The sequence below is a fragment of the Haliotis asinina genome, chromosome 2 (assembly GCF_037392515.1).
Source record: "Haliotis asinina isolate JCU_RB_2024 chromosome 2, JCU_Hal_asi_v2, whole genome shotgun sequence".
NCBI classification, from domain to species: domain Eukaryota; kingdom Metazoa; phylum Mollusca; class Gastropoda; order Lepetellida; family Haliotidae; genus Haliotis; species Haliotis asinina.
The window spans coordinates 93,908,506-93,918,972 of record NC_090281.1 but is presented as its reverse complement, the minus strand read 5'-3'; the positions used below and the strand labels follow the sequence as shown (position 1 = coordinate 93,918,972).

At 38.2% G+C, this 10,467-nt stretch overlaps 1 protein-coding gene across 1 annotated transcript; it reads right to left on the bottom strand.

The window, feature by feature from the left end:
- Nucleotides 1-1,718: 1,718 nt before the first annotated feature.
- Nucleotides 1,719-10,382, bottom strand: LOC137274621 (ribosomal RNA-processing protein 8-like). Its single transcript, XM_067807917.1, has 7 exons — nt 10,214-10,382; nt 8,070-8,217; nt 6,182-7,629; nt 5,061-5,193; nt 4,780-4,886; nt 4,448-4,544; nt 1,719-3,925 (listed from the first exon to the last, which is right to left on the bottom strand). Exons 2-7 carry the CDS (start codon nt 8,163-8,165, stop codon nt 3,812-3,814), a joined length of 1,995 nt encoding a protein of 664 aa, XP_067664018.1. The 5' UTR covers nt 8,166-8,217; nt 10,214-10,382; the 3' UTR covers nt 1,719-3,811.
- Between the last annotated feature and the right edge of the window lie 85 nt (nt 10,383-10,467).

The following is a 10,467-nucleotide window of genomic DNA, read 5'->3' as shown; positions in this document are numbered from 1 at the left end:
ACTTGACGTTATTAATGAAGGGTCAAACTATTCATATCAATATTTCTTAAAGGTTATAAAATCTTAGTTTTTTTGTTTAAACTAATATACTGAATGTTTTACAAGCTGTCTTAACAGTATTAGAACACATCAGGCCGTTCTTTTATGTCCGATACATTGCTACACAGGTTTTTAAAATTTCAAATTGTTAGTATGGAAATCCACCTGCAACTTAATGTCAATTATTTGCACTTGCTAGTCGCTCTATCCATGGAAAATGGAGGACGATACACATAAATGGATGCTTTTTCCCTGTTGTTCACTGTTCAGGTACCACTTTGAAATGAGGCTTTTTAAAAACTTGCTGACAGGGGATAATGCTACAGGCTTTCTGGTCAAACAAAAGCTTTGCTGTCCGCTTTAATTTGAGTCAAACTGCTAGTGTGGCAGAGATTTCAAGCCAATGGGTCTGTGGAATATGTACGGGTCTTCCCCCAGTCACAAAAGTCCGAAATAGTAGGCACATGATTAACACGGCGCTACGTAACAGATTCCTTAACGAAGTTCGTCCACCACTCTTCATCTGCAGATGAAAGCAGATTCAGTTTATCTGTTCACTGTAGCGTAAATGTTGTTCGAAGACGTCTGCCAACTGCCTGTCGGCGTGATGGGAGGACACCAATTGAGCATGCCTGGGATTAACTTGGTCGATGTATGTACACACGTCACCTCCCAGGACTCCGCAGAGCTATAGTAGATGAATGGAATGCTATTCCGCAAACTTTGTTTCTCAACTTGATAAGGAGTATGAGAACAAAGTGCACCTGTGTCTTGGATATCCGAGGAGGGTACTGCATGAACGAGCGCTTCATTTTAGCCATTATCTTTTTTGCTTCTTTGGGGGTCTATACAAATGATGTTGCCTGTAAGTTTTTGCCTGTAAGTCACGATGTGTCACATTTGCCAATGCATTAAACATTATGGTGACAATCTTAGTGCTAGTGTTTACGAGAAACCCTTCTTCGCATGTGTTATATATCACTTGACCCTTTACTAGGGATGCCTAGTATATGTATACATACCATTATGGGTAGTTTTTCTTTCTTCAGAACTTTATAGGTCAGGATGATTCTTATGACTTTTCTCGCCATGACGACCCAAGAAATACAGAAATTTATGAAATCTCTAGGTGAGTACCACTGTAACAGAGCGCGCGCGTGCGTGCGTGTGACCGTTTCGATGAAAGGATATACTTGCGAGATTAATTGTTGTACATTTTGTATACCGACAATTAAGGTCTTTGGCTAAAGAACTCAAATGTATGATTTTATAACATAACTTAAAAGACGTCGCATATTGGACAAGCGCCTTTCTGTACATTCTTGTTTTTGACATTTCTGACCACTAGATCAGACAGATAAAAGGCAAACGTGACAGTGAGATCGAATACACACAAAGAACGAGAATATCACTTGCTTTTGATGAAACTGTCGTTGATTTCAATTCTTTGCATTCTTCAAGGGCCTTATAAGGGCATTAGTGATGACCCTTTCACCAGATGGGTGAATACGGACCAGGGACAGGTTCCCTTCCTCCTCGATGACCTGATACTTCCGCCTCCACACCCTTCTGAGGAGGATGACAATCCCTCTACCCTCTATTGTCCTCCTACCTGGATGCACAGAACAGTATTACGCCACTAAGTCAGATCAATATACTACAACTGTAGTAAAAAGTTCTATGTCAGAAATTCGATTTATTGAATAATGCATTTCCAGACATGTGTCATAAAGTTTCAGTATTTATAATACTTAGTGTGTCATATACTTCTCTATTAACAACCTTGTACAGAGAATATATCACAACACAACAGTTATGTGTCACTTTGTTAATAAACACTGTTACTAATGAGTTTCATCTCTTTATCTAAGATACATGTCTGATGTACACATGGCCAGGCCATTCATGTGGATAAATGACATCATTCAGTGAAAGCTTTGTCCCAGAGAGAGGACTGATGTCTGATTCTGTGGTAGTGTTTGGTCTTAATATATTTTAAAATCTTTTCAGATTAAGGTAAGTGGCATGAAAATATTTCAGATCCAGGAACATATGTGCAAAAGCAATCATTTGGAAAGATAAACTTTCTTCAGTTTCCTGCTTATGACTAGTGGGGACTTGTGGGAACTGTTCTGTGCTTGTCACCAGAGACAGCTTTGTGGATCAAGGACTCCTTTCACAAAATAACCTTTACTAAGGTTAACCTTAACTCCCATTCATTAACATTGCACTAAGGTTACCTTAGCGACTTACAATCAACTTAGTGCTTTGTGGAAGGAAGCCATGGTTCTCATGTTCCGAACCTTGAGTGAGTGAGTATGGTAATAGGTTGCTTTTAGCAACATTGCAGCATTTCAATGTACCCCAGTCTCGGAGTTGACAAGCAAATGCTTTAAATGATAGACTACCCCACAGCCTTGGTTTATTGCAAGTCATCTCACCCAAGTGGTGTCATTCACTCAACTAGCCCAGACTCTGAAGTTTCTGTCAAATAGTTAAAAGTCTTTCAAGTGGCACATTCAGCGCCTTGCTCAAGAACCCAAACAAACATAATGGTCAGAAGCTGAATGAATAGTTCCACAGAGACATTGTTCATAATATAAGTCTCTGGTTTCCTGGTCCATGAAGCTCCAGCATGTAGCACAGGAAAAAAGCAAATTATATTATAACATGCATTCTTGCTCAATGACACACATTGGAAAACTGTACATAATGTATGAAGATCAAAATTAGCAATATTAACTGACATTGACTTATGATTAACATATGATAACCCAAAAACAGCTGGAATACCAGTAGGTATGCAACAAATAATGGCAAAATGACAACCTGTCACTGACAAATAATGACAGGGGTTCAAAATTTTTATTAACAATGACTTTAGTAAAGTAACTTGGCTTGGCTAATTTTCCACTTTCCCTGATTTTATGACACAACGTTTGATGTTAATGTTTACTGGACTAATTATCGAAGAGTGATCAATTTCAAAGATATGATAGCCCTAAATTATTATGATTGCAAAATGTAGCAGATGCATTATGAGCAGATATTTGCAGTTTGAAACCATAAGTGGAAATTAACACAGACAAGTAAGATACCATTATTTGATTGCCCGAAACGAAAACTGACTTGTACCAGGCGTCAGGTGATGGGATTTATAAACCCCAGAATAATTCTACCAATGACACACTGATAAATTTAGTTCAGACAATGAAATGACCAAAATTCCAGAAAACTTGCAAAACATATGTCCTTACGCAAACTATGTAACACAAATCTGATAAAACAAAACATGATGTTTGTAGATGTGATAGGGACATTTGCCATATTTAGAACTCAAAAATCTGTCGGCATGGTCTAAAGAGATACAATTCCTGAAGTCACATGTATCTGTTCTTATTATTATTAAAAAATTGTGAATAGAGAAAATCTGACCCTTGGAATATGAAAGAAAAATATGACAAACAATGCGTCATGTGTGACTGTACATTCTTTTTCACACTATTGAAACTTAACACTGTGTAAACCATGAAAATGATAATTCCACTTCATGCTCCATACTGCAACACTGTTAAATATTTTAATCTTAATGTTTGTATCTGATTGCACTAAGGTTTTCTCAGTTATGTCTGGACATCAAGGTCATTGTGTCTTGAAGGTATAAGGATCAAGATCATCACTTCTTGAACGTAAAAGTATCTAGTTCATTACTTCTTGAAGGTATCAGGATCGAGGTTATCGCTTCTTGACGCCACATTTATCCACATCGTTATCATCGTTTCTTGTAGATACATGGGTCCAGTTCAATGCATAAGTTCAGAGGTGTTTCTTTCATATCATGTACCTTCTTGAAGTGGAACATGCAAAACATCTTGTTGGATGTGTCCTGAAACATCATTAGGTTTACAATACATGTCAAAATGTCATCAATGACAAGTACTAAAATCAAGCATTTCTTTGGAACAAACCATTGAAGAAATCTTGATGATGAAGCATTTGTGATGTAACACTCATGTGCCAACATTACATGGCAGAGGAGTCAGAAACGAAATGGGGTTTAACGCTACTTTAAGAATAGAGTCAGAATTGAAGCAATCTCTGCATGTATACACGTTCTACTGACTGCACTGCAGCCACACCAAGGACCATACAGGCAAATCTGGTGGACAAACAGCAGATCCTTTAAGCTGTGATTTAAGTTGATGATAAACATTACCGAAAACAACTACAACCCAGAGGGGCCCTAGACTTTGATTCATCTGACTACTGCCAACTTGGGCTCCCTGCCTCACAGGAGTTGATTGAATGGCTAACTCAGCTGTGGACATGAATTTCATCTGATAATCTTATACAACCATCATAAACAAGACATTATGGCATCTGGAGTTCAGTACATTCTTCTTCCTACCTTGCTGACAATTTCAAATCCAAGTTTTTCAACTTTGGATATGAAGGCACCAACTTTCTGAAAACGACTCTCAACCTCAGCAATCATCATTACACCCCTGAAGAAAACAAAATGAACAATATTTAGAGAAGTGAGTGAATATTGTTTGACTCCCCATTCAGCTGTACTCGAGCTACATCATGGCAGTCTGTAATAATCTTATTTGGGATGAGATACACACTTTATCCCAACAAAATTATTAGCTGAACATCAAAGAAAAACTGAAAGTTTTATAACACGATTTATATGTTTCAATCTTTTCTTTTATCTATGTGTACCTTGGTGAGACTCACCCTTTTTTTAGAATCCTGTTGGCTTCAAGAAGATAATCTGTAAGATTAGTGCCCATCAATGACAGACAGAACACCACTACATCCACGCATCCTGTATCTAGGGGCACCTGCATAAAGAACACAGTTAGAACCAACAGTGACAGAGAGAACACCACAACATCCATACATCTAGTATTTAGGAGCACCTTCATAAACAACACAGGATTTGAAAAGACTTTTATGCTCACTTTACAAAATATTAAATACATGAAATATACATGATACCACATAAAAACACATACCTTTGACATATCACATGCAGTGACTCTTTCGTTGACAGAGACAAGGTCAAAGGAATGAACTTTGACCCCAGAGATACTCTGGGCCAGCCGTGCACTTCCACATCCCATATCTGCAATGACAGTCTTAGGGGTTCTGAAAAAATAGCAAGTCCCACATAATTATGCGTCAGGATAGTGTCTTTGGTGGTCTGACTTGTCTTAGTAATAGGTATCAATGTCAAGAACTGATTCAGATTGTATCTTGTGTTAGTCTTTTCTAGATTGTGGATATCAATATCAAAGAACATCATAGTACTGCACCACACATTTTGAAGTCAAATTAGAAAACATAATTTTCATTTTCTTATCCTGCAAGTACATATTTAATGTACCGCACCATCTGTGAATAAATAGTATCGTGAACATACCCCATCCCGAACTGCATGTGCATGCTTGTGAACAGGCATGAATTAAGCCTTGATTTGACCAGAAATTCCCAAGGGTCCAGTGCCTTTCAACCGTAGATGGTAAATATTTGGTATGCACCAGGATGGTATGTCATTTCATGCTACTGGAGCACAACTGAACATGAATCACATGTCTTCAGCAGGCTAATACTGCTTCCAATAAAGTGAAGGATGTGCCAAGGTCTAGATGTCCCACAAAAAACAATGACAGGGAAGATCATGTTCTTGTACGCCACGTTATTTTATGTTGATTTTAGTGAGCTTTAATTTATTAAAGTTAAACCCTAAACTAGTGCTCAAAATCAGTCTTGTGTTGTCACTTTTCTGACTGAACACTCACGTCAGGCCATATAAACAGTTAAATGTGCTTTTCTAAGCACCATTTTTATGAGGCTGAAGATCCAGTTAGTGAAAAAAATGGGTGGTGCGATATTTATGACGAAATGCATATGTATCATTTATTAGCAAGAACTTTTTTCCATTACTCAATACTCAATTTGATGAAGCAAGAGAGTATGGGTTCATGCTGTTTCTACCAGCCCCATGAAATTACCAAAATATTGCCAAAATATAAAACCATACCCACCTACTCTAATAGTATGTGGGCTTCAGTGATCATTACTAGACTATCCCAAGTCGTTTGACAATATACAAACTAATAATATTGGGCCTTACCTATGCCTGATGTTGATCTCTTTGATGATGATGTCCAGTGGATCGATTGGCCACTTGCTGACCTGTGAACTATAACCCTCATGATACACATGGAAGGCCTCCTCGTCATCAGCAAACAGCTGCGCTGCCTCATTGCCTGTTGTGGTGTACAACTGCTCGTTGAGATAACGGAATCTTGCAGCTGCCAAACGTTCATGCATCCTGTCTGTTAAAGACTTCCCTTGGTTACTGTCTCTCTTCCTTTCCTTCTTCTCAAGGTCCTGCTTCAGAGTGTCCATCTTTTTCTTCTCAGAGGACATAATTTCTTTCAATTTATTCACATCAAACTTCCGTTTTGTTGGAGATTTTACTTTCAATGGATGGTTTGCTGTGTCACCCCTGTCATTTGAAATACTTTCCATAATACTTTTCTTCTTTTTCACAGGTTTGCCTATGTAGTCAAGTGATTTTTTCTTTTCCTTTTGTCCATTACCAGAACTTGTTTTCTTTACATTCTGTTTCTCGTTGGCAGATATCATTTCTTTCAATTTCTCCAAATCAAAAGTGTGCTTCTTGGGAGTTTTAAACTTAGTAACCTTCAACGAAACATCACTCTCAGATTTTGAATTAATCTTTGGCTTCTTTGTATCAAAATCAGTCCCACGTTTATTTTTTAATACTGAAACATTTTCCTTCACACTATTTTTTTCTTCCAGACATGGACGATCAGAATTTGTGACACTCTTCTTGCTTTCCTTTTTCTTCTTTTTATCTAAAAATTGTTCACTGTTTGGCAAAGTTTCCCCACTATCACCAGTGTTTTTCCTTAACAAAACAAACTGACCCTTAACAACTGAGTCTTGGGAAACTGCAGGTATACTGCCTGTGCTTCCATCAGTCCCGTTAGAGTTTTTTCTAGCATCAGCTAAATGTTTGTATTTGTTTTTCTTACTTGTCTTCTTTTTATGCTTGTGTCTCCTCTCCTTCCTTGTCATAAGGTTATCTTCTTCAGCTCTACGTTCATCCTGTCCATGCATTTCTTGAACCTTCAACTTCTTAAATGGTGACTCATCATCTTTTTCTATTTCTCTGCTTATTTTTTTCCTTTTCAATTTCTTTTGCTTGTCAGGTTGGGATTTATCAGATTGATGAGATTTTGGAACATTTTCCTGTGAAGTAGACACATTCTGTTTCTTCTTCTTCTTCTTTGTAATGTATTCTTCACTGCTAACAGCTGCACCTTTTATTGGAGATTGCAATATTTTCTTCTTTTTGCTCCCTGAAACACAAAGATTTTGTTTTCCAGATTCTACTTCACCTGGTGCAACTTCTGTACTTTTCGTATCACTTCTTCTGTTCTTCTTCTTTTTCATATTCAAATTGCTTTCGTCAGCCTGTCTCTTCTTCACAGGGGATTTCTTGTCACTGGTGTCTGTCAAATTTGGATCAGAATGCCTGGACTTTTTTTTCTGAAATTATAAGATCAATCAAATATGGCTGCTCAGAGCAGATGGCTGGAAAAAGGGGGAATGGCCTTTGAACACTCTACCAATGCTAGGAATTCATTTGTGAATATTTCAACCACCAAGTTATGTGACTAACTATTCATAAGGTAGTAACTTATCTGAAGCACTAGCAGATGTCCTGGGCTCTTTGAGATAGTCAGTTAACTTTGATGTTTATTGCAATTCTTTTTTAAGTCAAACTAAAAGTGCTTTATGGTTCAACAGGTCACAACGCTGCGAGACAGATTCTAGTCTCTTCTTCACCTGAGAGGTGTAGAAGAGACTAGAATCTGTCTTGAAACGTTGTGACCTTGTATAATAAAGAAGTTGAACCATAAAGCACTTTTAGTTTGATTCCTCCAACTTCTAAATGCCTTTGAAACAACTTTTTTGAAGTCACTGACCTTCCTTCTTGGATGTGTTGGTGTGACAGGATCAAACAGAGAAGAAGCAAGATGGACTGCCTCTCCATCAACATTCCAGTCCTCTGTGTCAAACATCTCTGTACTCTGTTCTCCATTCAGTTCTGTGAGCACACATCAGTTGGCAGACCTACACAAAAAAGCAGAGGGCTTCACTACAGCGGAGTCTGTGAAGAACCAGACCATCCTGGACATCTGTCAATACTGGACCAAGTGTGTGATCTTACTTAGAATATTTATCATAAAGCAAAATCTGTCAGACCTATACAACAGTGTTCCAATATTACTCATGAACTGACTGACGGACAAATATTTTGTTACAAGAAAATGATGATGCCCCTGCAGCATCTGATACATAATACAACAGAAGTTTTCTGATGACACAATGTTTATTAGCTGGTTGGTAAAGAACTCATTGTAAGTCGGACAAGTCCATGAAGCCACTGGGATGGACAGACAGAATCTGATCTAAACATCACAGTGAACTGCATGTGGTTGTCCTTCACAGACCAAAGGAAATTCATGGGAGCTCACTCCAAGTCACAAACCTAGTCAGACTGTCGTAAACTGTTTGAATGTTGTTACAGCCATCGCCCATTATCAAAAAATAAATACTTGAAGTGAATCTGTTTAAAAGCAGAGTTGACAATGCTAACCAAATTCAAGAAATTTGATCACAATTTATGGTATGAATTGCATAACAGGGCCTTTAAAAGACATGGCAGCCAAAGTTTGTTTCAACTTTTGCTGAAGAGAAAAAACATTCAGCTTTCAGCCATTTAGCCAGCACCATTTTCATTATCCTGTGAAATCACCTTATGCCACATAGCATCAATGACTCAACAACTCAACAGGTTCTCAGCTAGGGCTTTACAACAAGTATTACAAGTCTTGGTCAGCTAAATAAAGTACAGGTTGTCAAGATGTGATGAGCAAGTTTAGTTTTATGCCGCTGTCAGCATTATTCCAGCAATATTGAAGGGGGACTCCAGAAATGGGCTTGACACATTGTGCTCATATGGGTACTCGAACCAGGTGTTTGGCATTACATGCCTTAACCAATTGACTACCCAACCACCCCAGTGGTTTGCTGTTAGTATTTTTAAGGTCTGGTGTAAATTATTTCATCTAAACTTTGGGTGATAAATCCAGGTCTGACGTGAACGCATTACATTTGGAAATATGCAGTGACAAAAACAGCTTCAGAGGGGTCAGTTTGAGTTCCAAACACATCCATCATAAGACTTAACCGACAATACGTTGACTGACTAATCACTACTCCCTTGCTTGATGGATCTGTCAAAAGTCAAAGTTCATCTAGGCTAGAGTGCATGTTACCGTTCGCAGCCCTTTCTGCTCACTGTGGGGCAATTATTGCATTTTTGAGTCAGCGCCCTGTCTCCAGCCCTGTCTCACTATAGTTTGGTAATTGCTCTGGTCTCTTTACCTGCCTGCCAACCATCCTTAGGTTCTTGAGAGGCATTTAGAAGTCGGTATTCTAATATACGACAAAATGTTATGGATGTCAACTTCTTTGTTATTTTCACGTTTCTGGGCTATCCCAGGAAAATAATAAAGAAGTTAACATAAATAACATTTTGTCGTATAACCATCCTTAGGTTCTGATCCTTAGGGAGCTGATGCATCTTTAGAGTGAAAAAATCACTTTATGATCCTTTGGGTTTGGGTTTAGGATATGGCAGCCTTTAAGATCCTTAGAGATGGGGTTGGGGAACACATACAAACCTTAGAGTTGTGTAGGTTTACTAAAGCTGGCGAATACACCAATGAACGGGCTCATACGCATCATAGAAAGCTGGGCAAACCAGTCGAAATTATGGTCCTTGGCAAGTAAATTTGTCTCTCCCTGTGATGCAATTTCATACGCCCCAGGATCAGTTTAGCATTCATTCTGTTTATTGACTGTGTGCGAGAATAACGCTTAAAATGATATTTTGTAACTGGAGTGTTGTTTCTCTAATCATTCACAGCATCCCTAAATTTAGTTCATATGAATAAACCTTGGTATAGTGCGAAGTCGTCTAATTATATGCTGGACTACCCTAAATTCAAAAGCATGTTGCGATGTCGCAAATTACAAGATATGTTGTAACGTAAATACATACGCCAGTAGAATCTGAAGATTAAAAAAACAAATTCCCTCTCAAATCATCACATGTCTGCATTTCACTGATCAAATTCTGTCCAATTGCACCGTTATATTGTGAAGTCCACAAGCACATGCTTTCACATCTGCACGTACCAATGTTTACGATATTTAATTACTCACCGATTGTCTCCCTTATATATATCTTTAGCATGGAAATCGAAACACGACGTATTCGGGTTTCAGATCTCATTCCGGATTACGGTTCTCACC

Bases quoted from the DNA above. Each gene is read 5' to 3' on its own strand.
- LOC137274621 (XM_067807917.1), bottom strand. From the start codon at position 8,165: ATGTTTGACACAGAGGACTGGAATGTTGATGGAGAGGCAGTCCATCTT. The intron at 4,887-5,060 runs GTATGTGTTTTT...TTCTTTATGCAG, and splicing joins CTGCATGTGATATGTCAAAG to GTGCCCCTAGATACAGGATG. The intron at 4,545-4,779 runs GTGAGTCTCACC...TGTTTTCTTCAG, and splicing joins AACAGGATTCTAAAAAAAGG to GGGTGTAATGATGATTGCTG.